Source organism: Pristiophorus japonicus, chromosome 1 (assembly GCF_044704955.1).
Source record: "Pristiophorus japonicus isolate sPriJap1 chromosome 1, sPriJap1.hap1, whole genome shotgun sequence".
Lineage (NCBI taxonomy): Eukaryota > Metazoa > Chordata > Chondrichthyes > Pristiophoridae > Pristiophorus > Pristiophorus japonicus.
Genome location: NC_091977.1, coordinates 167,336,901 through 167,363,974, shown reverse-complemented (window position 1 = coordinate 167,363,974; position 27,074 = coordinate 167,336,901). Strand labels below are relative to the sequence as shown.

At 43.1% G+C, this 27,074-nt stretch overlaps 1 protein-coding gene across 24 annotated transcripts in view; it reads left to right on the top strand.

Moving 5' to 3' along the window:
• cast (calpastatin) overlaps positions 1 to 27,074 on the top strand; it is a 212,746-nt gene that overhangs the window by 133,492 nt on the left and 52,180 nt on the right. For 18 of the 24 annotated variants that reach the window (XM_070884722.1, XM_070884718.1, XM_070884633.1 and 15 more), the window contains 12 exons: positions 578 to 835; positions 15,976 to 16,032; positions 16,988 to 17,044; positions 17,591 to 17,680; positions 18,215 to 18,310; positions 18,753 to 18,815; positions 19,623 to 19,748; positions 22,779 to 22,835; positions 23,386 to 23,475; positions 24,010 to 24,105; positions 24,561 to 24,623; positions 25,429 to 25,554. In XM_070884722.1, coding sequence (XP_070740823.1) covers positions 578 to 835; positions 15,976 to 16,032; positions 16,988 to 17,044; positions 17,591 to 17,680; positions 18,215 to 18,310; positions 18,753 to 18,815; positions 19,623 to 19,748; positions 22,779 to 22,835; positions 23,386 to 23,475; positions 24,010 to 24,105; positions 24,561 to 24,623; positions 25,429 to 25,554 — 1,179 coding nt within the window. The remainder of the gene's footprint in view (positions 1 to 577; positions 836 to 15,975; positions 16,033 to 16,987; positions 17,045 to 17,590; positions 17,681 to 18,214; positions 18,311 to 18,752; positions 18,816 to 19,622; positions 19,749 to 22,778; positions 22,836 to 23,385; positions 23,476 to 24,009; positions 24,106 to 24,560; positions 24,624 to 25,428; positions 25,555 to 27,074) is intronic. The other 6 variants (XM_070884697.1, XM_070884680.1, XM_070884690.1 and 3 more) reach the window with 4 other exon arrangements.

Below are 27,074 nucleotides of genomic sequence, written 5' to 3'. Positions count from 1 at the left end.
CAGGAGGGATGGTAACTAGAGGACAAAGATTTAAGATAATTGGCAAAAGAATCAATGGAGAATTTAATTTTTTTTTACACACAAGTTGTTATGATCTATGATGCACGGCCTGAGAGGGTTATGGAACCAAATTCAATCATAACTTTCAAAAAGGAATTGGAGAGGTACTTGAAAGTGGGAAAAAAAAATGCAGGGCTATGGAGAATGAGCAAAGGAGTGGGACTAATTGCATAGCTCTTTCAAAGAGCCAGCACAGGCATGGTGTGCTGAATGGCCTCCTGTGTTGTATAAGCTTTTACTGTATGGGTGGGATTAATGGCCAGACTAGCCTGGTGCAGCAATGTGACCTTTATATAAAGAGAACAAAAAATAATTAAAAACTGGGTAGTAGTGGAATTATATTTTCACTACTGGATGTTGAAATAAGCAAGTGAACATCTCTCAGTGAGTTGAACCAAGTAACATCATTTGACTCTACAGTTGTTGCTGTTATCTAGTGAATATGTACCTCCACAGAACTTCTCCAACAGGAACAGTTATGGATTTGTCACTGTTCAGTCTTACTCTAACTCCTCAGAACACTAAGCAATCCCGCAACACCGATACAGAAAATGCCAACAGCGTGCCTTTCAAAGAGGATTTGCTTCAGAAGCATTTAGAAGATGTAATGAAGCTAGTAACTGACATGAAAAGTCAAATTATGAGTGAGATAACCCACATGATTGAAGAACAGATAAGCATCTTAAAGGCAACTATTGTCAAGTCTTTGGAAAGTGCCAGTGTTGACCAGAAGAAAGCAATAATTGCACCTCTGAAAAAAGTATCAGAAATTGAGGTAAGTCATGAAGGAAGAAAGAAAGACTTGCATTTATAAAGCACCTTTCTCAACCACTGGACATCTCAAATCGCTTTACAGCAAATGAAGTACTTTTGGAGTGTAGTCACTGTTGTAATGTGGGAAACGCGGCAGCCAATTTGCGCACAGCACGGCTCCTCCCACAAACAGCAATGTGATAATGACCAGATAATCTGTTTTTGTGATGTTGATTGAGGGATAAATGTTGGCCAGGACACTGGGGATAACTTCCCTGCTCTTCTTCGAAATAGTGCCATGGGAACTTTTACATCCACCTGAGAGAGCAGACAGGGCCTCGGTTTGACATCTCATCCGAAAGACGGCACCTCCGACAGTGCAGCACTCCCTCAGCACTGCACTGGAGTATCAGCCTAGATTTATGTGCTCAAGTCCCTGGAGTGCGACTTGAACCCACAACCTTCTGACTCCGAGGCGAGTGTGCTACCCACTGAGCCACAGCTGACACCAGAGGAGGTTTATTGCTGGATGAAGAAATAATTGTCGTCCGAATGTAAAGTTCTCTTTAGGCACTCTGGAATAATAATTTGATCTATTTGTTTTGAAAAATATATTTGAATATTTTAGTGAATTTTTGTCAGGCATTCTTCAGATAGAATATAATTGACACAATGAGACAAATCAACTCTCTTCCATTAGGCCTTGAAGGCTAGATGAGGAACTTGGTCGATATAAATATCTGAAGATACCAGTGCATCTACCAGGATGAAATGATAGAATCAATAGGCAGTCTAATTTGTGTGTCAGCTTCAAATGGATACTTCACATAGAAAATGTCCCTACCTATTGCCTTTGTGAGAAGAAGACTAGAAGAATTCAACATACTGAGGGCTAGAAATTGGCCCACTTATCACCATGGGTTTTCGCCGCGATCCAGTCTAAAAAATGGCGGTCACCACTCTAACGCCCTTCTGTGGCTGGGACTCTGCGACCGCCATTTTGGTGAAGGCCTTAGCACTTCAAATAGCAACGCTAGCCCTGGAGGTGCAAATTAAGAGAGGGTGATGTCAGTCGATTAACATCACTTCAGCAAACTTGGACCATAGCCCTGAGTTCACCGCTGGGTCCTAAGCTCACGATGAAAACCCAGGTTTCAGCACCTCTTAAAGGGATACACACATCTTTCAGGTAAATTTGCATTAAGCATCTGGACTGGATTTTTTTATTGAAGTAGTGGCTTGGTGCAATACATGTTAAAAGTTTTTAAGCGTATAGGTGGTCCTGCTGGAGACTTGCAAGGCCTTAGATGGTAAAGGAAAGCCTCTGAGAAAATTTAAAATTCTGAAGATACTCAGCAGGTCAGGCAACATCCATGGAGAGAGATACAGAGTTCATGTCTCAGGTCGAGATGCTGGCCTGATGAGTATTTCCAGCATTTTATGCTTTTATTTCAGATTTACAGTGCCTGCTCACAGAGGGAAGAGAAAGAACCAAAAGAAAGGATGCCCACCCAGACAGCCCTTTCTGACCAGCTTATCTGGGATCTAATCATCCGCCTGTGGTACCAGTGACATAATTCCAATTCCCCTTTCAACATTTGTCCCACACCTTACCTTCCCTCTGTTACTGACCATCACAGCGTCCTCTTGGCAGAAATCGACTCATCACCCTTATGCAATCTCTTAGTGATTGTCTTGTGTGTGCCTTTGCCTATCCTACTGATGTCGTGTACTGCCACCCCAGTGGCTGCAGCATGGCTGGTGGAAGGCTGCTGACTTTCAGTGGGGGCACTGCAAATGGCCTTGCTGGTCGACCTTGAGAAGTTGGGTGGCTGGGAGTGTCGAATCGAGTGACGATATTTCTCTTCCTTCTTCACTCTCCTCTCCCTCTTCTGGCTGGTCAGGCTGCATTTCTTGTACCTTCAGGAAGGCACAAAGGTGGAGTTGTCATGAGGGGGGGGGCAAGAGGTGCATGCCAGAAAGGGAATAACGTATGAAGATGCCAGTATCTTGTATCTTTCAAGCCCCGCTTCTGACCAAGAGCTCAGCCTTGCCCCTGCCAAGAATGGCCAGCACCATCTCCTCCAAGGGTGTGAGGTGATGCTCGTGATTGGTACAGATTGTTCATAGGTGACTGATGTGGAGGGAGTCGTGCATTGAGAAGTGTGAGGCTTGTGATGCAATTGATAGGAGACGGCTTTTTAATATGCATTCACTGACCTTAACCACTGGTCTGAGATCATGAAGCTTCTTTGAACACTAGAACCAGGTCATGGGGGTGACACTGCTGGCAGTGATGGCCTCAGTGACCTGGTCGCACAGGGTCTGGATGGCTTCCAGGCCCCTGTGGTTAGAGGATCTGTCTTGCAGTGTTGACCCTTGCACAAAGCTGGAGTGCTGCGTGCGAGACCCTGGGTGCCCCTTCCCTGGCTTGCCGGCCATTTGTGTTAGCACTGAAGCACTTTTCCCATTTTTTTTTTTAGGTGCGGAAGGGAATTCAGCTTTAAGTGCCGAAGACTTCCATTTGTGAATTCTTTTTAATGTTAATTTTGTTTTTCAGAAGGCAGTTGAGCTGCAAGGGCTAAAAACTGCATATTTTTACATCATTTCTATTATCATTTCAGAAGGCATTGCCTTTTTTAAAAAAATGACAATGCATTACCTTTTTAAGATCCCACAATACTTTGTGAAATCACAGCCTTGCTTTCAGAGGCTGTTGAAACAACAACGATGTTTGGGCACGCCACATTGGGGCCTGCCACCAGGAGGGTGTTAGACTGTGAGTTTAGTGCTGGGTTAATAATTAATTCCCAGCGCCAGTTTTCAGTCCCATCAACGCCACCATTTTCAGTGGCCATTAAACACCGGCTGGTGCGGCACTGGCAGCTTTTGTGGCAGCCACAAATTTCTAGGCCTGGGTTTCTAGAATCTTGGAATAACAGAAAGTAGTGAGGCACAGATCCTGAAGGTACAACTTTCTACTAGAAGGGACAACCTCATGGAATTAGGCCTAAAATGTAAAACCATCTGTTGAGATTTTCAAACTAGCCAGTACAATTGCTAGTTCGAGTGGGAACTATTCAATAAAACAGGGCTATTCTTAGTCATATGTAGAGGGTGTAGAAAGACTGGAAAACCTACTTACATGTAGTTCCCAGAGTACAGCGCCTTCCAAATTCAGATCATAAACATCAGTCGTGCTGTGAGCAGGAATTTAAATTTATAGTTGCCATTCTTTTTTGCTCTTTACGTTATCAAGTTTTCTAATCTCTTAATGTGATGATTGAGTTGACCTTATTCAGGAGCATTTATCTTTGTTTTGAAATTAAAATTTTGTATCATTTGTAGATAACGCTGAGGTGTTTCCAAATCACAGTGGTTTTCCACTACTGTCTCATAACTTATGTAAAACACAAGGGGCTGAAATTTCAAGATCCCAGGGGCTAGACTTTCCATATCACATCGCTGGGCTAGTGCCCATTTATCGCTCAAAAAGACCTGCTATCACCTATTTTGACTGAAAAGTGGAAAGTTGGACCGGGACATCGCCGGAAAATTGTCGGCCCAACTTTCGGCTCACATCGCCGAGATGATCGCTGAGATGCTCGCCCACACATCACCTGGCGCAACTTTCGGCACATCGCCCACACATCACTGGGCTGACCGCTTGCCGAGTACATCACTGGAGAAAAGTTGCTTTTCCTGGTCTTTCTCACAGAACTCGACCCTACAGATGCCATTTTGAACGTCTGAGGAAGTGAGGAGCCTGATTAAACAAAGGGCTTATAATTTGTGAGTTATTTAAGGGTCTTTTACTGATAGATCCACTCACATTTATACTTTTATTTATATATATATATATAATATTTATTTTAGTAGAAAGGGCATTTTAGTAGTAGAAAGGGCATTCATATCAACAGTGATAGTGATACAGTGATGGGGCCTGTAGCTTCTCTACCATTACTTGTAAGTGTTTAACTGCTGGTGGCTGAGGTTGAGTTAAGTGAAGGGTTTAGTGAAGGGGCCTGTTAAGTCCTGACTCTAATGTACTGACTTACATGAGACACATGCTAAAGTCAAGGTCACTCAGGACCTGCACCTTTAATTCCAGCTCTCCAGTGCTAGACTTGCCTGAGACCTCCCTTTATATACCTCAGTGGGACAGGTATGGAGTGTCTCCTGCAAGTGCACCCCTGGTGGTAAGGTATGCTTATTGTTACAGGTCATATCCAGTTCCAGTCATGTATAGCATGATAAGGTACAGTTATATACAGTAATGTGAGATACATGACGGGGCCAATCGAAGAGGTGGCAGACTAATGCGGAGGTGGAGGAGGCGAATGTACACCCTACGAACTTACAGGGAAAAGCAATCTTACCTCAACTTGTCTGATAACGCGTGCCTTAGGATGCTGCGCTTCCGAAAGGAGGTCATCGATGAGATATGCCAGCTCATCAGCTGCTAACTTTTGAGTCGATTTACTTCATCCCAAATTCCAAGGGCAGAGTCATTCCAGTAATCAGAGTAACTCGAGCTTGTAAAAGCACAATAGAAACATAGAAACATAGAAAATAGGTGCAGGAGTAGGCCATTCGGCCTTTCGAGCCAGCACCGCCATTCAATGAGCTCATGGCTGAACATGCAACTTCAGTACCCCATTCCTGCTTTCTCACCATACCCCTTGATCCCCCTAGTAGTAAGGACTACATCTAACTCCTTTTTGAATAGAGGTAATTCTTCCACCCCACCCTACCCCCCCACCTTCAACAAGGAAGTGGCAGAAAATTGGAGCGGCAAGACGCTGCTTCGATTGTGGTAGCTCGAGGGCCTTAATGGGCCGAAGAGTTAACATCAAAAAATTACTCCCCTCACAAGGGATAATGCTTTTGAAACTATATGCTAATTGATCTTCTCTGCAATTGAGGTCTGAGGCCTTTTAAGGCCCAATCTCAAACCCGCACCTGTTCTCAGTAGGCATGGCTTCCACTCAGTCTAGCCAGGCTGGAATTCCTGGAATAGCCCAAGAACCCCCCCCCCACCCCCGGACTCATCCCAATCATGCCTCCGAAGCTGGCTGTGGACATGGTAGGGGAGGTTGGGGGCAGTTAGAAATCGTGCATGAAATCAGGCCACAGGATAAACAGAGCAAGAAATTTTATTCAGTCCCAAATTTCAGCCCTACCAAGCTGACATTTTATTTCCCTCCAACACAGGAATTCTGGAGCCATTGGGGGAAAAATTCAGCTGCTTCGCGCTCCTGTAAACGCCTGGGGAGGGGCAACGAGGTGCTCAGGCAGGAGTGCTGAGGCGGGGCAAATCGCACGCCGCACGTCATATTCGCTGGCCCCATAGCGCCGGCGATAACAGTGCCTTGGCATCTTTTGCCATGTAGACCGTGCAACGCTCACTGGGCGCCCGATCTGCAAACTTCAGTAGCGTTTACCACCTTGCGCCGACAGCGCCAGGGAGCGGAGGCATGAACCAGTCAGCTGGCGGGGGCACTACTGAAGTACTTCTGTTCCAAAAGTCATTTATGCCTGGTAAATAGCGCAGGACGTATCCGCAGCAAGATAAATGCTGCTTCATCCCCAGAGTGTTGTGGGCCGTCAAAGGACTTTGCATTTCATCCCACAACAGATCGCCGTTCTGCACGCTCAGATTCATTGGGGGCTGGTGTGCAGACTCCAGTGACCCTCTCTTTTAATTGCTGGAAGGTGCTTTCGCCAATGCTCACTCCCGATTACACAACACCTCATTTTTGTCATTGCTTAGAGCCTGACGCCACTCACCTACATTAGCGCCTGATTTAGCACTCTGCTGCATTCTTTCAGCGCAGAGACTCAATTTCGTGGGCCTCAAGATTGATTAGAGTCTGGTGCTAAACTTACAACTTTTCAAAAGGGGAGCGCTACGGAATTTCTAGCCCTTTTGTGTTTTAGGATTTTGAGCCTCATCTACTCTGAATATGCGTGAATTAGAATTGACTATTAAAATTAAATGGCTCTTTTTTTTTAAAGTATGTTTTGATGGTGTGTCCTTGGTGATCTGAAACAACAATCGACCAAATCTTATTGGAGTGGGGCATCTCACGGCATGCACCATTAGTTAGAATTTTCTCTGCACCCTTCAACTTGAACTTTTTTTGCGCCATAACTTGCTGAAAGTGTGAGCTGATAACGGTAAGGTGAGGGCAACGGGGCATCTGGGACCTTATTGAATGGCTGGACCAACAGTGTTATTTCTTAACCAATGAGCTTTAAGGATTGATAAAGAAACAGAGGACTGGTTGAGAAGTAGGGTGAAATGGAATCAATCAGGTACAGCTAGAGAAATAAAGACAGGGAAAGATACATTAGCTGAGGTTGGAGGTTAAAGAAAATTGGATTAAGAAAGAGAGAGAGAGGGGGAAAAAAAGACAGAGGAAAAGTAAGAAAACAATGTAAAAATTTTAAATTTGTCAATGTAAAAATCTTAACAACAGTTTACTATGTGCAGGAATGAGATTGAACACTTCAAATTGTTCCCTTCTGGGGCAGATAGCTTGATTGGCATTGCAATTACAATTATCACAGCATTAAAATGTTACTTACGCTCTTAATTACTAGTCCTAACTTTCTGTAGTTAGTTAAATGGGCAATTAATGTGCATTTCCAGTGAGTTCTTAAAAATAACAGGGAGGCTAAGGACAAGATATCATTTGTATGAAACAAACGGAGAAGTGGTGTAAATCAACGAGCAATTTCCAGAGATTGGCAACACGCCATATGTCTTAATTCCCTGAATTTGCTGGCTGATATATGCATTAATAATGGCATGTGTCATTAATACACTTATTTTTCCAGCAAGATTCGGCCTAGCATCACAACTATGATAAGAATGAAAGTTTCTTTAACGTTTAGCCTTTAGTAGGTCCAAGCGGACTGGAACCTGTGTCAGCAGAATCTCTAGGAAAATGACACATGAAAATGACATTAGTTAAGCTGAAACGATAATTACTTCAGATTTCACTAGAAATATATGTAATTCTAAAAAAAATTGCAGCTATATTAAATACTGTCTAGGTCGTAGATTTATGCTTATGTAAATTGATAGTTTACTTCTGCCAAAATAACCTCTCACCATGATCGTGATTATCTGAGGAGGTGCTTACTTTAGCTCAGATTTCAGGCAGTGAACTAGATGGCTCTGCATTGCCCTTTAATTCTACTACCTAGCTTTGAGTTAATCTCAAATAGTTGGAAAAAGGTTCTCTTTCTCATAGCTGTAAGGATTCTAAGTGAAGTAAGTTTGGACAATTCAGGTCCTAATAGGTATCACTGTATAAGACAAAACTACCTATAGTTGCCACTGAATTGGCAGTCAAGGGCAGCAAGGATTCCTTAGCGCTATGTTTCTCAAACTGGGCTCTGTGGAGCTTGAGGCTTTTCAGGGAGTCCGTGACCAGAGGTAATTTCAAGCCTGCTCCTCTTAAACTGACACTGATTCAGTTCTTGCGAATTATTCTCAAAGACTGAGCCTGCCTCCTCACAGAGGCCCACAGCTCGCACTCACTTTGCAATGAACACACCCTCTCAGTCGAGCCGACTCCTCTCCCTACCACCGCCACCCTGTGCCATCCTCCCAACATGTGATCAGATTGCCTGTGGGGCCCTTCAAACATGAGCCTGAACATATTCATGCAAGCACATATAATCTCACAATGCAGCTGTTACAGAACATGCCAGTGGGACAGTATGGCAGTGAGTCATGCTCCCACCAGCATCCCAGCATGTGCATGGGTGATCGTGCCCTCACTCACCTTTACCAGCCTGCTGACAGCTTTAACAATTGTCCAGCATTAAGTGGTTAATAATGGCCATCTGTTGCTGTAGAGTACCCATAATTGGTGTGAGAAGCAGGCACACCCATCTCACTGATGTCTGTAAGTAAATATCTGTTTTCTTCAAAGCATTGTTAAAACACTGCTTACATGCAGCAGTTTCATATTATTAGTATTATATAGGATAACTTAGATTGGGGGGGGGGGGGTTGTCTGTGATTACTAATCCATTTGAAAAGGGATCCTTCAACCAAAAACGTTTGAGTGTGCAAATGGAAATGTGACACTGGTGTAGTAGGAGCTTTAGTTCTGAGATGATTTTGGGCAAAGGAAATGGAGCATGATCCTAGTCTATAATAACTGAGGAGTACTCGATGCTAACACTAGGTGCAAAAACGGAGAAAAATTATACTTACTGTTGCAGTTCCAACATTGTATTGACTTGCACAAAAATTGAATGTTACGAAAGCTGTAACTGTTGGGAAGTTATATATGCTTTAATCACTGACAATTAAAATGATATTAATTAACATGATTAGCAATAATTTAATTGAAATTGGTGCTTGTACCAGAACACAGTTTTTATTTGCTTTGAAGGAGTGAAATTATTTGACTAGTTTTCTATCCATTTGTCGTAAAAGGGTGGGTAAATCTAATCTTAAATGTCTTGGATGAAAGAGCTTGTGGGTTGCGTTTTTAAAATTAAAACTTTTTAAAAACTGAGTTTCAGAATGTGCAAGATTAAAGTGGTATACAGATAACTGATGTGTTCTAAAATTGTCCTTCAAGCCAGTTTAGTTAACTTCTGAACATAGATATATAGGGTCGATATTAACCACCGCAAGACAGGCAGGAGAGGGTCAGGGGCTGGTTAAATCAGCAAATTCTCAAAATCTGACCCTAACCCGCCACACACGCAGCAGTTTCCGTTTTAACTGTGGCATATATCGGCGGGTCTTCATAACCTGCTTTGGAGAGGAGGGTCCATCATTATAATATTTAAATAAGGTTCCATTCCTGAGATTTTGGCTGCAATTTGAAATTACAGGGTGCTGCCTCCTGCATGGGTTTCCTGGGGTTACGGAATCTACTTAGTGACGCAAGATTAAACGATACTTCATGGGGATAGTTAAAGGTCAGCAATTCCGAAAGGCTCATTGCTCAGAGCTACTCTCTCAGATCCTCGGGGAAAGGGTTTAATGAGAGTATTTGTTGGGAGAAACTATTTGTACAGAGAACATCAGGTTTGCTGCTTTAGATTGGACTTGGGACAAGAAAGATTATCAGCATCCACAGCAGTAAGGATGTGCTGTGGAGGAAGCTGCAGGTGCACAACAGAGAGGGAAGCAACAGAGGAGTGCAGCTCGCAGGAGGCACTACCCACTGAACAGGATCTGCTGACGGTGGCTCAGCTTCCTTGATCTTTCAGAAGAGCAGTGCTTCCAAATTTTCACGTCCGGTGGTGGCAGACATCTGCAGCCTCCTAGAAGAAGACCTGCTGCCTGCTGGACCTGTTGACCATGGATTACCAGTGGCTGTGAAAATCACCACCGGCCTCAATTATTTTGCCTTTGGTTCATTCCAGGGTGCTACCAGAGACACAGTGATGGTCTGGCAATTTGCTGCATATAAATGCATAAGGCAGGTAGCAGATGGATTGTTTGCCAGGATTGGGAGTTATGTAAACTTCTCTTGTAATGATAATAGCCAGAATAAGTGGGCATTCGGATTTGGGTCTCTGGCTGGCTTCCCACAGGTGCAGGGTGCCACACATGTGGCAATCTTGAGTACCACAAGATCAACCAGGAGCATTCGTCAACTGCAAGGGATTTCATTTCATTAATGTTCAGCTGGTGTGCAACAAGAAAAGGTTCATGCAGCTCTGCGCCATATTCCCCAGGAACTGCTATGATGCTTTTATCCTGAGGCAATGGGTGAGATGTGGAAATGCTTTGAAGGGACTTTCATCTCCCTTATCGCGATCATCCCTCTCCTGGGCCAGTGGCACATCACCAGGAGAGCAGCTTGGAGCAGATCAGTGAAACCTTGTAAGACCATAGCTCATGTATCTGTCAACCTTTTTAAGGCGGCAGAAATGTTGGCATCTATAGTTTGCACGGCCGTCATCAGAGTGTGCCACGATTCAGCTTCCAGGGAGAAGGCCACTCACTCAATGGAAGATATCCTTGCAATGGCCTGCCTGTAACATCAATCCACAAATGTTTGAGCTGCACTCCTCCATGCTCTGAGAGATTGTGAAAAGTGCGCCTGGCAGGCCTGCCTGTACCTCAAACATTTGCTGCTGACCTTTTATCATTCTCCATTTCATTGATGGCCATTCAGATTCAGCATCACTGACGAGTTAACCCCCGCCCCCCTGTCCAGTTGATCAGAGCTTGGAGAGGGCTGTGCCCTCCAACACAGACTCTCCACAACTGTCCCTGCCACCACTCTCTATTCATGCTCACTTGTGATGTGCGATTCACTAAGTGACATCCCACCAAGTGCACATTTCTGCACTGATGTCTGGTTTACATGTGTTCTTGATGGTGCACCCTCAGAAGGAATGTGCTGTGAGGAATCGGCATCTGCAAAGGGCATGGGCTGCTGTTCTTTGCATGATTGACCTGGAGGAGAGAAGAGACGGATATGATTTAGTCATGGTAATGTACACATGTTGAAATGTGCATTGTTAAGGTTATCATATTTCATTTGGTACTGAAATCAAGTCAGCATGACTGTGAGTCGGAGATACTTGATGCTGTCATCATTCAGTAGTGAAGTCCAAGTCTTGCCATCCCTGATGCTCAGGGACGCTAACATGTTGCTTATCACTAGTGCTTCCAGCTTTCTATTTGCTAGCTCCACAATCAGTGGTGATCCACCTCCAATCCTCTCTCTCTCCTCAACATTTTGGGCTCTTTTCTCTTGCAAGGGGGCACGTTAGACCTATGAGTGCCTGTAAAGCATGTGTGCATCCGATGGATGCAGTGCATTCGGTGAGGGTGACAATCAGACAGATGCTTCACAGGCGGCACTTGCAGAATGCTACTTGAGGACTTGTGCTGAGAATCAGGTGACCTGACTGAGGTGAGATCACAATACATGAAGATTGGGGTGAGTGGCAGTGATGGAAGAAGGGAGAGGTGGGGAAGTGCTTTCAAATGGAATGATAGGTGCTACTAAAACTTAAGTGGCTGTGAGAAGTGATGTGATGTGATGTAGTACGCTTGAATAGACAGAGTGGGGTGGGTTGGTATGCAATACAGGGTGTAGATGAATCTGCAACTTTGGTCATCTTTCCTGACCTGGTTCGGTGATTAAACCAATTCCATGTCCTCATCACAACACTCCTGCTGAACACCTCTTCAACCACCTCCAGCCATGCTTTCTTCATTATGGCATCAGGTTTTTTTTTCATTACTAGGAAATAGCACCTCCTTCCTAGCCGCTACTGCACCCAGCAGTACTTCAAGGGACGCCTTATTAAATCAAAGTGCAGCCTTTTCTCTCTCTGATTCCATTCTGACATTCACTTGACTTAATTCAATGCACACTCCAAATTGCATCTGTGCAGTGGCCCTTTAAATAGTCGAGATGAAATCGTGACATGTGGGTCTGCATCACCCCCGCTCACGGACATTGCATATTGCATATGTGAAACCAGATAGGAAAATTATAATGAGGCATCCCTATTGAAATCGGACATTCACACGATCTTCCGTGTTCCTCGCCCGCTATCGCCCACCTTAACCACCACCAAATCCTGGATCTGTGCTAATATAATGCCATAACTTCAAATGCATTTGCTGCATTTTATTGATTTTTTTGTATATATATATACTTTAAAAAATACTCAATGTATAAATGAGCAAGTAGAGAGCCATTCCATCGTGACTTACGTTGCACCACTTTGAACGATTGGGTACAATTACAGATTGTGTAATTGGAATCATCAGATTAGCAGACTGTGGTTAATAGTATGCCTAGGGATCCCTCGTAGGACCTTTTCAGTTTTCCATTTATATAAATAATTTGGACAAAGCCACAAAGGAAATTTATGTAAAAATTTGCTGATACTAAAATAAGAGGCAGGACAAATGGTGGGTGTTGTGGAAAAATATTTCCGAGACTGTATAATATATAAAGAGAGGTTTATTAAATCGGAGACAAAGCTTTGGGAGAAGTGTTAAAGACCCCTGTCTTTGAACCACGACTCAATTTGGTATCTCCAGTGAGGTTCTTTTATCTTACAAATTACGTCACTTTACATCACATGTTTTAGCACTTGTCTTTAAGTCTAATCATTGCATTACAAGGTTTACAAAGCTTTTCATCCAAGGCTGAGTTCTTTTGATATAAACCAGCCTGCATTGTGACAGGGCATTATAAACAAGGGCAGGCTCTTTGGCACCGGTATAGACAAACATCCCACTTAATTATCTCTCCAGTTGTTCATTATCTCACTTTCCTATCTCCATAACTCAAGGCCAGCATACCTTGAAGTCTAACTTTTTTTATATATAAAGCATAATGCATCAGTATTGTCCCTTACAAAATTCATTAAAGGGGAAAATAAAAACAAATGTTTGGTCCCGTATACTAGTCAAGTATATGTCCAAAAATCCGCTCCAACAATATTCCCCCTTTTGGTCCTGGAGGATGTTCACGAAATCCAGTTGACCACAATGATAGTAGCATGGTGTCATATATTCGTCCTTTGGGGTATGTTACTTCCCTGATGTTCCGTATGTCCACCTTGCCTGTAGCTCGAGGCTACCCTTCAAAGATAGTGGTCAGTGTCATTGTTGTCTGTTTCTTCATCCTTGGTGTCTTCAGGTATTTCCATCAGGTGTGCTTCTTCTTCAGCGATAACTTTACAGCAGATATTAAAACACCCGATAATCACACAGCAAGTAATTATTATTACAACCAGAATAATTACTCCATGCATAAGATAGGACCCCCAGAATCCCCCTAACAGCCAGTCAAACCAGCCAGATCCTCCTGCTGTCGTGGATAACTTCTTTACCTCCCTTCTTATGTGATCAGCGAGGTTGGTTATGTTTTCTGAATTATCGGGAATGTAAGTGCAACATTCAGCTCCAATTAAGGCACATTGTGCATATGGCTAACATTTCAGCCGTTATGCCCTCCATTGCTTCAGCAGTGTCGTTAACTATCTGTTCCAGTACCCTCTCTAGGTTACGTAATTCATCCATGGTGCGTCCTATCCCGAATGGGAGCATCATGACCCCAAATAGCCTCTCTACCAGGGTAAGATCTCGTCTTAGTCGACCTGGTGTCTGTACTTCTGCTAAAGTACGTACCCGTCTGACAAAAGGGGACCACATATCCCAAATAACAGGACCCCCTCCAGTTCTGAGGCAACCAGGGGTAGGCCTTATGCCGCACACAAAATAAGTGCCATTGTATGCTGTTAGATTCGATCCCAATCTCTCAGCCCCCGTTGCCACCTAATCTTAGGGTCCCAGTCCTGGCTACTTGTCTGATTCTTCAAACCCTCTATTTCAAAGAACCCCTGGTTTGTTGTTTCGCTGGCTATTATGTTCCACCTGGTGAGGTTAAAGTATCCTGCTACAAAACCTGTTTCCTCACCAGTCAGGTTTCTAGTGAAACAAATGTCAGCGGTGGGCCTTCCAACTCCTGAAATTCATTAAAGGGGAAAATAAAAACAAATAAATAAAAACAAATGTTTGGTCCCGTATACTAGTCAAGTATATGTCCAAAAGTCCGCTCCAACAGTGGGGAAGAATGCAGGAGGTTAGTGGAATGGGCGGATATGTGGCAGATACAGTTGCAATGAAGAGAAATGTGAAGCAGCAGAATGTGGGAAAAAGAAAAGTGAAATTCAGTATACACTAAACAGTAAGAGCCTGAAATTCCAGGGGTCGGGAGGAATGGAACTGTGTGATCCCAGTTGAGCCAGAGGGGGAAGTGGATGCAATTCAGAGTTGAACCTGGATCCACTAAATTTCTACCTTATTTGTCCAGCATAGAAAAATACATCTCCATAGCTGCCTCCCCCATTTTGGCAGCAGAAATGAGAGTTGAAAAATTTTCTGACCTTACAAGTTGCACTGTATTTGCAATAGAAAACTCCAGTACTATGTGCTTGTAGAATAATATAAATTGTTGTCCAGTTAATCTTAATATTGTAGTGAAAACAATCAGAGATTAGTAACTTTCAAAGTCCGTGCTGTAAACTGCAGTGGTTTACAGATTGCAGTCGATCCCCTTCCCTTAAGATTTGACATCTTATTCCATTTCACAGAGTTCTGAAAGATATTGCTTGTGTGCTTGATCTCAAATTTAATGTAAGTTTACAACTGAGATAAAGGGCCCAAGTTTCCGATATCCGTTAGAACGGCACACCTCCGAGAGGCCCACCTATTTTGTGGAATGAAAAGCACGCCAAAACCTTACCTCGCGATTCTCCGAGTGCAGCAGGCCTGTTCAGTAGTCAACGCGACGCAGCACAACAGCAGGGGGGCGGAGCTACAGCCCTGGGCCAAAAAGAGTGCCGGCAGCTGCGCACGTGCGCAGTAGCTCCTGGCCCCCAGATTCTGTGTGCGTGGCTGCTGGCTGTGTGGGAGGGGCCCGAAGCACGCCGAATCCCTGGCCGAATGGGCTCCTGCAGAGTGCTGATTTCCAGCCTGTAGCATACAGCCCCTAGCCCAGACCGGGCTCCCGGTGCTCCCGAACGGGTAGGTGAGGGAGGAGCTTTTTATTTTTTATTGATTGATCTAGTGAATGATTTATTTATTTATTGATTTATTGACTTATTTATCATTTATTATTGATGATGGTTCTTTATTTTTAAAAATGGCATATGTAATGCTTTGCAAAATCTCCTAACTTCCCTCTAACTTCCCTTCCCGCCCCCCCACCCCCCTCCAATCTCTGGCTTATCTGCGCCTAATTCTAAAGTGTACGTAAGGTTTTTCTGAGCGTACAAAAGTCGACACTTACTCCTTCCTAAGTTAGTTTGGAGTAACTTGCAGGTGCCTAGACTTGCAAAAAAGGCGTAAGTGACTGGTAACGCCCCCTTTTTGAAAAGAAAAACTGAACTAAAACAAAACTAAACTAACTCACTAGAACTGGAGCAAACTAAATGTCGACAATTGCGATATCTAAAATACTCCAAACTAAACTAGCTGCTCCAAAAAAAAAAAAAATAGGAGCAACTCCACCCGAAACTTGGGCCCAATATATTTAAGGTCTTACAATAAAAGTGGTAAAAATTGATTTGGAAATGAAATTGTTGAATACAAACAAGTGAAACTGAAATAATTGTCATGTTCTTTTCTTTCTTGTAAAGGGAAATCTGAAAACTTCGGCAGCTAAATCAGTTTCTGCAAGTCAAAGTGATGGAAAGGTAAGTGGAAAAAAGAGTAAAATGGGAATTATATGGCAACTGAAAATGACACCAAAGGAATTGCACAAACAAACTGACTTGGGACACCTAATCAGCTCATTCATCAAATACCTTTCTGTTATCATCACAGAGCAGTTCTTAACTCCATTATCCCAACCTGTGCTTCCCAAGTTCCCAAAATTCATCATTCAATTGAGTAAAATCATCCCAAGTGTATTTCCTGTCAAAATAAGAGCTTGAATATGGTCTGTCCAAATGGGGAAGCCAACATCAAAATCTGAGCCAATTGTGTACTTATGCAAGGTCTTACAATAAAGGTGGTAGAAATTGTTCTGGAAACCCGCAAAGGCAGGATTTTCGGCTTTGCTCATTTCGGAGGCAGGTTGGTGAAGTTTGCGCCTCAGTCAGCAAAATTTGGCAGCTGGGCCCTGGGTGTGGGGCGGAGCACTGCGGGAGGCATTGCACACCTCTTTTGCATCGCTAGGCCGGGTGAGCAAGCAAAAATCCCAAGCCGAACAGTCGGTCTCGGAGCGCATTAAGAGATGCCTGCGGAGGGAAAAAAAAAACCACAAAAAACATTCCCAATAAATAACTCACGCCACCTCAAAATACATCGCAAAAAAAAAAGAAAGTAAAAAAATTTTCACACTGACGTCAACAGACAGTTACTTACCTCACTGCAGCTGCTGCAGCTCGGACCAGCCGCTTTCACAGGCGCTCTACACAGCGCTACGGATCGGACGGTAATGCTCCGTCCCCCGCTGAAACCGGGACTGAAAATCCCGGCGGGGCGCTGGAAGCAGGCCGCCCGCCCAGAAGAGTTTAGCGCCTCCGTTGACTCCCCTCCGGGGCGAACACAGAGACATGTACAAGCCAAAAATCCAGCACCTTTATGTAGCTGAGGACAAACAAGTGAAACTGAAATAATTTAAATGATCATTTCTGTCTTGCAAAGGCACCTCTGAAAGCTTCGACAGCGAAATCAGTTTCTGCAAGTCAAAGTAGTGGAAAGGTAAGTGAAAAAAGAGTAAAATGTGAATTATTTAGCAACCACCAATGACAGCAAAGGAATTGCACAAACACTGATTTCGGACACCTCAGATCATTCATCAAATACCTTTCAGATATCATCACAGAGTGATTCTTAACTCCATTGCCCCAACCTGTGTTTCCCATGTTTGCAAAATTTATCATTCAATTCAGCAAAATCATCTCACACTTTATCCAGATGCAGGCCTCAAGGATAATCCCATCACACCCTTCCAGAAGCAGAAGTAACACTCAACAACGCTCCCAGTCTTTTATTCCAAACATCATCACAACAGTTTGATCTTTGCCTTCCCCACATGTGTGAAAAACAGATTCATTCACAAAAACAGATTTTATATTCTCCAACCAGAGGTTGGAGAAACTAACGTCACAATTATCCTACTGCCCACACCCAGTGTCGTTGCTCACAGTTGCTTGGGTTGTTTGTTCAGTAAATATTTCGCTGCTGTCAGAATATGTTTCAGATGAGGTGTGTCAGAAAATGAAAACATGTCTTTTATTTTGAAAGGATCTCGATGCACTTGACCTGCTTGCACAAACACTCCCATCAGAAGCACCAGACAATTCAGCTCCGAAATACACTGGCCCTGCAGTGAAGGTACAAATGAAAATTGTCTCTTAATACTTTCAGTCTTTGAATAAGATTACTGTATTACTGCATTATATGTCCTTCTGTTTCTTGGTGGAGCTATAATACACATGGAATTGGGCTGTTGGTAGCACTGTCTTGTCCCGGGTCCAACAACGACTTGAAGTGATATAGCGCACTTAACGCAGTAAAACTTCTCGAGGCGCTTCACAGGAGCGTTATCAAACAATATTTGACATTGAGCCACATAAGGAGCTATTGGGGCAGATGACCAACAGCTTGGTTAATGATTTTAAGGAGCATCTTAAAGGAGGAAAGAGAGGTATCGAGGCAGTGGCTGAGGGAGGGAGTTTCAGAGCCTTCCCTTTCAACTGCTATTGACTTTTACAGCAAGCTTTTTCAGTGCCTAGAATAATTTCCAAAATGTTGACTTGATTCACTTAGATTCCGGTTATCATTTTACTGAAGCACAGAATCTGGACATTCAATCTCAATATTTCTGTGAATTTTGGTTTTGAATAATTTTATTTCTCATATTTTCAGGAATCAGATGCTACTAAGAAGAAAGCTGAACGAGTGGGAGAAACTGAAGGATCAATACCACCTGATTACAGATTTAACGAGAAAGCTGATCCTAAGGTTCAGTCCAACAATCACTTTGAGCCAAGTCAATAAATGTCTCAATAATTTTGTATTTTCAAAATCTGTCCATATACAGAACTTCAACAATTTTTTTCACAGCTGTCTAATGTAAAAAAAAACACTTACATTGTGTTGCAATGATAGAAATGATGCTGATATCACAGGTCATAAGGAATCTGACAATTACAAAATAGAAATTGCTGAATAAATTCAACTGAAACCAGTGCACACCAATGCCCTCCTGCTACATAATAACAAAATGCCTTTGCAGTGTAACTTATTGATCAAATGAGGTTCACGCTGACATCAAGCGTAAATGTGCTCTAGAATGCTAAAGTAGTTTGCCATATTTCAGTTGCTGTTTTACTAGCGGCTTTAAATTCTAAATAATTCTGATGCCCCCAAAGAAGAATCTGATGAAGTTTGTTTCTTGCAACAGGATAAAGGTAAACTGGCCTCTCCCTCCACTCATCAAGGAGCAAAACCAAAGGTAACAGAGAAGGTAAAGCTCAAATATTTTTGTTTATGAAGGAGTATTTACTTCCCTGCAGTAAAACTCTTCAGGTCACCATTCCATAAACCACTGACATTTATACCCTTATTAAGTTAAAGGCAGTGGTGGAAGTTTGTTGAAGGATAACTCTTCACTTAATGCCAGGGTTATGATCAGAGTGATACTCCAGTTATTGCCAGAGTTTGGAGGACCCCACACTTTCGCATTCTAAGGTTTGGAAAAACAAAAATGGTGAGTGTGTGTGGCTTCCTTCTTACTGCTGGGCAGGCGGATAAGAGAAACATAAAAGTACTTGCAGCATAAAAAATGTCCGAGATGAGAAAAGGGAATTTCACTCGTCAAAAACTCATGGTTAAACTCAGTTCCGTTTAGGGAAAATGACATCTCATTATTTCACTGTCGTACATATTTAGTAAGGTACTGACCATTATTCTTGCTATTCGCTCTTCGATTTCCAGTATTAGCGGCGATGTTTTATGTAAACATAAAGTACAGGTCTAACAGTATAACTGTACAGGTCATCAGAAGGACGGAACTATGAGATTATCCACCACTGTCTCTTGCATGTTCCAGAAGTGGGATTGACAGAGGTCACCTCTCCATCCTTTCCATTGGGTAACATGACATGTGAGAACCTAAAGAGACGGAGGGAAAGTGTGCAGTTAAAGGCCATCCCTGCTAATGAATCTTTTTCTTAATTTGTGCTTCAAATATTGAGGACTTGAGACCTTAGTATCTGTGTTCTTGAAGTATCTTTGAGAAGGTTTAGCTACATTTATCGTATTGTTTTCACAGAATATGACCGAAGATGACATCCTGGAGTCTCTATCGACAGACTTTGTCCACAGCTCTCCAGTGAAACTTTCACAATGTTCAGTTGCACCTTCTCACTCTGCACCACCACTGTCTATGCAGCAACAGGTATGGCTCCTATCTTACACTGTTCGCAACTGAAGGTGGAGTGGGTTGGGAATTCTTAGGGCCACTTCCTGCTTCTGGATTTGCAATCTGATTGGTGTTGTGACCAATCAGAGCAAATGGTTAACAGGGAACAATAAGGAAAGAAAAAGGGTCGACTTTGACATTGTTTGATAGTGTAAAATGGGTGGTAGTGAATCGGCAACCCGTTTCACATCTTTCACAATTTTTCTTTCCTTTGACTTCAATGGAAAAAAATTGGTAGCGTTATAGAAAAGTCTGCTAATTCGCAAGCACTCTACATTGCCACCCTCAATAATTTAGTGATAAAGATGCAATATTTGTTTCGTAGAAGCAACAAAATATATCTTGTAAATTGCGCTTTTTTTCGGTGGATTTTTTATCCTCCAATCAGGGCACACATTTCCTCAGGCTGATTCCACTCTATTTTCTTCTCTTAGATATCTCTGAGGCTAGAAATTAATTGGGAATGGCCTCCTCCTAGATTCATAGCACCAACACTGTTAACTTCATCGGAGAGAGGCACAGCGGGGAGCAAATAACACGCTTACTGTTCCTCTCACTTTGCTTGGTTGAAACCCGGCAGCTAAACCGGGCCACCTTCCGGTTCTCACCCTAGCCGACATTATATGAAGTTAGCTCGATTACCATTGGACTAGTGATCACCTGCAGCAGTACAGCTGGGTCTCAGGCATCCACCTCCCCCATGCTGTTGTAACCTGTTGTGTGCCAGCTGCCTTCACCCCGAATAATGGGGGCCAATAGTTACATTTGGTAATGCTCTTTCCACATCTTTGGAGATCCTGTCCACTTCTCCACCCTGTATTACTTTGCTGCAGTGGTGCCCAATCCTGTCCTTCTGCAGGCCAGAATGCCTCAAGTGACTGTGTATCAGCTTCTAGTTTTCAGTCTTATAGCATGCCATATATGTGCTGGGGAAGTGTGAACTCACAGCATAGGCACTCCTTGCACCAGCTTTTCTCCGGCTAACAAAACTCACTTTTTTGAGAGTGGCTACATGTTCCGTCCCGAATAAGGCCAAGTGGGCATTCGCAGTCGAGATCGGGACACGGCATATCCAAATTTATATGAAAAATAAGCCTGAATCACGTATTTATGTTTTAGATGTTACAAGCTTTCACTATAAATGGTCAGGTACAGTGGCATCTTGTGTCTCAATGACACCAGATTGGATATAACTTGGTTTTACTTGCGAAGACATCGCTCATCATCATCATAGGCGGTTCCTCGAATTGAGGATGACTTGCTTCCACGCCAAAAAAGGATGAGTTCACAGGTGTTTGAATGAAGGATCTAATATTCCAGGTCCTGAACTACATCCTGAACGGTGGAAGATGCCTGTGTGTGAATTTTTTTAACGTGTGGTGGCTGTTGCACACCAGCCACCACACGGGCTTGACAGAGCTAGGTCTTGGTCCAGTGGCAAGGGTTATCCACGACGACTGGAGACCTGCTCTACTACACAAACCTAGTGCTCACACACAACGTGCTGCCCCTGGGCCCCTGGCCCACAACTCCTGCTTCTCGTGGGCCCCGATCTCAACCCTCCACAGTCTCTTGCCGCTCCTTCGTCCCGATCTCGCCGCTCCTGCTGTATCTGCCCATGCTCCAATCACCTAGAGTGGGACTTGAACCCACAACCTTCTGACTCAGAGGTGCATGCTACCCACTGAGCCACAGCGAAGACATCTCGCACTCATTCTAATCTCAAGTGTGAAATGTCTGTTGTCTTGCCACCATCAGAATGGGATAATGACGTTGCTACCGCCGTACAAAGCAAAATAAGTGAAGGATTGTTTCACAGCTCTTCACTTGAATTTACTGAGGCCATTTTTGCAGATGAGGCATGAAGTGAAGTGTTGAGGCAGTGAGTTGGGAACATGATTGGGACTAGAAGTGGAATGGGAATTTAAAATATCAAATTGCGATTTTCGGACCTGCCAGAATATAAGGAATGGCAGCTAATTGCTTTACCAGTGTCGCAAGTGTATTTCCTGTCAAAATAAGAGCTTGAATATGGTCTGTTCAAATGGAGAAGCCAATATCAAAATCTGAGGCAATTGTGTGCTTATGGAAAGATAAAAATTGCTGTCCAGTTTAATCTTAATACTGTAGTGTAAAATCAATCAAAGCAATTAGTAACTTTCATAGTCCATGCTGTAAACAGCAGTGGTTTACAGATTGCAGTGAATCCCCTTTCCTTCAGATTTGTCAACTGGTTGACATCTTAATCCATTTCACAGAGTTCTGAAAGACATTGCTTGTGTGCTTGATCTCAAATGTAATTTAAGATTACAACTGATATAATATCACATTTATGGTCTTACAATAATGTGGTAGAAATTGTTCTGGAAACCCGCGGGGGCAGGATTTTCGGCTTTGCTGATTTCGGAGGAAGGGCGATGAAGTTTGAGCCCGGAAACCGTTTGCACCTCAGTCAGCAAAATTTGGCAGCTGGGCCCTGGGTTTGGGGCGGAGCACTGAGGGAGACATTGCACGCCTGTCTTGGGTCGTAGGCTGGCTGAGCAAGCAACAATCCCGAGCCGAACAGCCGGCCTAGGAGCGCTCTGGGAGAGGCCTGGGGAGGAGAAAAACACCTGAAAAAAACCAGGAAAAACATTCCCAATAAATAACTCACGCCGCCTCAAAATTCATTGCAAAAAAAATAAAGTAAAAACAATCACACTGACATCAACAGGCAGTTACTTACCTCACTGCAGCTGCTGCAGCTCGGACCAGCCACTTTCACAGGCGCTCTACACAGCGCTACGGATCGGACAGTAATGCTCCGTCCCCCGCTGAAACCAGCACTGAAAATCCCGGCGGGGCGCTGGAAGCAGGCTGCCCGCACAGAAGAGTTTAGCGCCTCCGTTGACTCCCCGCCGGGGCGAACACAGAGACATGTACAAGCCGAAAATCTAGCCCCTTATGTAGCTGAGGACAAACAAGTGAAACTGAAATAATTGAAATTATCATTTCTGTCTTGCAAAGGCACCTCTGAAAGCTTCGACAGCGAAATCAGTTTCTGCAAGTCAAAGTAGTGGAAAGGTAAGTGGAAAAAAAGAGTAAAATGTGAATTATTTAGCAACTGCCAATGACAGCAAAGGAATTGCACAAACAAACTGATTTCGGACACCTCAGATCATTCATCAAATACCCTTCAGATATCATCACAGAGTGATTCTTAACTCCATTGCCCCAACCTGTGTTTCCCATATTTGCAAAATTTATCATTCAATTCAGCAAAATCATCTCACACTTTATCCAGATGCAGGCCTCAAGGATAATCCCATCACACCCTTCCAGAAGCAGAAGTAACACTCAACAACGCTCCCAGTCTTTTATTCCAAACATCATCACAACGGTTTGATCTTTGCCTTCCCCACATGTGTGAAAAACAGATTCATTCACAAAAATAGATTTTATATTCTCCAACCAGAGGTTGGAGAAACTAACGTCACAATTATCCTACTGCCCACACCCAGTGTCGTTGCTCACAATTGCTTGGGTTGTTTGTTCAGTAAATATTTCGCTGCTGTCAGAATATGTTTCAGATGAGGTGTGTCAGAAAATGAAAACATGTCTTTTATTTTGAAAGGATCTCGATGCACTTGACCTGCTTGCACAAACACTCCCATCAGAAGCACCAGACAATTCAGCTCCGAAATACACTGGCCCTGCAGTGAAGGTACAAATGACAATTGTCTCTTAATACTTTCAGTCTTTGAATAAGATTACTGTATTACTGCATTATATGTCCTTCTGTTTCTTGGTGGAGCTATAATACACATGGAATTGGGCTGTTGGTAGCACTGTCTTGTCCCGGGTCCAACAACGACTTGAAGTGATATAGCGCACTTAACGCAGTAAAACGTCTCAAGGCGCTTCACAGGAGCGTTATCAAACAATATTTGACATTGAGCCACACAAGGAGCTATTGGAGCAGATGACCAACAGCTTGGTTAATGATTTTAAGGAGCATCTTAAAGGAGGAAAGAGAGGTATCGAGGCAGTGGCTGAGGGAGGGAGTTTCAGAGCCTTCCCTTTCAACTGCTATTGACTTTTACAGCAAGCTTTTTCAGTGCCTAGAATAATTTCCAAAATGTTGACTTGATTCACTTAGATTCCAGTTATCATTTTACTGAAGCACAGAATCTGGACATTCAATCTCAATATTTCTGTGAATTTTGGTTTTGAATAATTTTATTTCTCATATTTTCAGGAATCAGATGCTACTAAGAAGAAAGCTGAACGAGTGGGAGAAACTGAAGGATCAATACCACCTGATTACAGATTTAACGAGAAAGCTGATCCTAAGGTTCAGTCCAACAATCACTTTGAGCCAAGTCAATAAATGTCTCAATAATTTTGTATTTTTTAAATCTGTCCATATACAGAACTTCGACAATTTTTTTCACAGCTGTCTAATGTAATGAAAAAACACTTACATTGTGTTGCAATGATAGAAATGATGCAGATATCACAGGTCATAAGGAATCTGACAATTACAAAATAGAAATTGCTGTATAAATTAAACTGAAACCAGTGCACACCAATGCTCTCCGTTGATTAATCCTGCTACATAATCACGAAATGCCTTTGCATTGTAACTTATTGATCAAATGAGGTTCACGCTGACGTCAAGCGTCAATGTGCTCTAGAATGCTGAAGTAGTTTGCCATATTTCAGTTGCTGTATTACCAGCGGCTTTGAATTCTAAATAATTCTGATGCCCCCAAAGAAGAATCTGATGAAGTTTGTTTCTTGCAACAGGATAAAGGTAAACTGGCCTCTCCCTCCACTCATCAAGGAGCAAAACCAAAGGTAACAGAGAAGGTAAAGCTCAAATATTTTTGTTCATGAAGGAGTATTTGGTTCCCTGCAATAAAACGCTTCAGGTCACCATTCCATAAACCACTGACAATTTATGCCCTTATTATATTAAAGGCAGTGGTGGAAGTTTGTTGAAGGATAACTCTTCACTTAATGCCAGGGTTATGATCAGAGTGATACTCCAGTTATTGCCAGAGTTTGGAGGACCCCACACTTTCGCATTCTAAGGTTTGGAAAAACAAAAATGGTGAGTGTGTGTGGCTTCCTTCTTACTGCTGGGCAGGCGGATAAGAGAAACATAAAAGTACTTGCAGCATAAAAAATGTCCGAGATGAGAAAAGGGAATTTCACTCGTCAAAAACTCATGGTTAAACTCAATTCCGTTTAGTGAAAATGACAGCTTATTATTTCACTGTCGTACATATTTAGTAAGGTACTGACAATTATTTTTGCTATTCTCTCTCCGATTACCAGTGTTAGCAGCGATGTTTCGTGTCAACATAAAGTACAGGTCTAACAGTATAACTGTACAAGTCATTAGAAGGACGGAACTATGAGATTATCCACCACTGTCTCTTGCATGTTCCAGAAGTGGGATTGACAGAGGTCACCTTTCCATCCTTTCCATTGGGAACATGACATGTGAGAACTTAAAGAGACGGAGCGAAAGTGCAGTTATAGGCCATCCCTGCTAATGAATCTTTTTCTTAATTTGTGCTTCAAATATTGAGGACTTGAGACCTTTGTATCTGTGTTCTTGAAGTATCTTTGAGAAGGTTTAACTACATTTATCGTATTGTTTTCACAGAATATGACCGAAGATGACATCCTGGAGTCTCTATCGACAGACTTTGTCCACAGCTCTCCAGTGAAACTTTCACAATGTTCAGTTGCACCTTCTCACTCTGCACCACCACTGTCTATGCAGCAACAGGTATGGCTCCTATCTTACACTGTTCGCAACTGAAGGTGGAGTGGGTTGGGAATTCTTAGGGCCACTTCCTGCTTCTGGATTTGCAATCTGATTGGTCACGTCACCAATCAGAGCAAATGGTTAACGGAACAATAAGGAAAGAAAAAGGGTCGACTTTGACATTGTGTTTGATAATGTAAAATGGGTGGTAGTGAATCGGCAGCCCGTTTCACATCTTTCACAATTTTTCTTTCCTTTGACTTCAATGGAAAAAAAATTTAGCGTTATTAAACAGTCTGCTAATTCACAACCACTCTACATTGCCACCCTCAATCATTTAGTTATAAAGATGCAATATTTGTTTACGAGGAGCAACAAAATATAACTTGTAAATTGTGCTTTTTTTCTGTGGATTTTTTATCCTCCAATCAGGGCACTCATTTCCTCGGGCTGATTCCACTCTATTTTCTTCTCTTAGATATCTTTGAGGTTAGAAATTAATTGGGAATGGCCTCTTCCTAGATTCATAGCACTAACACTGTGAACTTCATCGGGGAGAAAATAACGACACGCTTACTGTTCCTCTCACTTTGCTTGGTTGAAACCCGGCAGCTAAACCGGGCCACTTTCCGGTTCTCACCCTAGCCGACATTATATGAAGTTAGCTCGATTACCATGGGACAAGTGATCACATTGGAGTTCAGAAAGATGAGAGGGGATCTCATAGAAACGTATAAGATTCTAACGGGACGGGACAGGTTAGATGCGGGAAGAATGTTCCCGATGTTGGGGAAGTACAGAACCAGAGGACACAGTCTTAGGATAAGGGGTAGGCCATTTAGGACTGAGATGAGGAGAAACTTCTTCACTCAGAGAGTTGTTAACCTGCGGAATTCCCTGCCGCAGAGAGTCGTTGATGCCAGTTCATTGGATATATTCAAGAGGGAGTTAGATGTGGCCCTTACGGCTAAAGTGATCAAGAGGTATGGAGAGAAAGCGGGGAAGGGGTACTGAGGTGAATGATCAGCCATGATCATATTGAATGGTGGTGCATGCTCGAAGGGCCGAATGGCCAACTCCTGCACCTATTTTCTATTTTTCTATGTTTCAATGCAGCAGTACAGCTCGGTCTCAGGCATCCACCTCCCCCATGCTGTTGTAACCTGTTCTGTGCCAGCTGCCTTCGCCCCAAATAATGGAGGCCAAAAGTTAAGTTTGGTAATGCTCTTTCCACATCTTTGTAGATCCTGTCCACTTCTCCACCCTGTATTACTTTGCTGCAGTGGTGCCCAATCTTGTCCTTCTGCAGGCCAGAATGCCTCACGTGACTCTGTGCATCAGCTTTCAGTTTTCAGTCTTATAGCATGCCATATATGTGCTGGGGAAGTGTGAACTCACAGCATAGGCACTCCTTGCCCCAGCTTTTCTCCGGCTAACAAAACTCGCTTTTTTGGGAGTGGCTACATGTTCCGTCCCGAATAAGGCCAAGTGGGCATTCGCAGTCGAGATCGGGACACGGCATATCCAAATTTATATGAAAA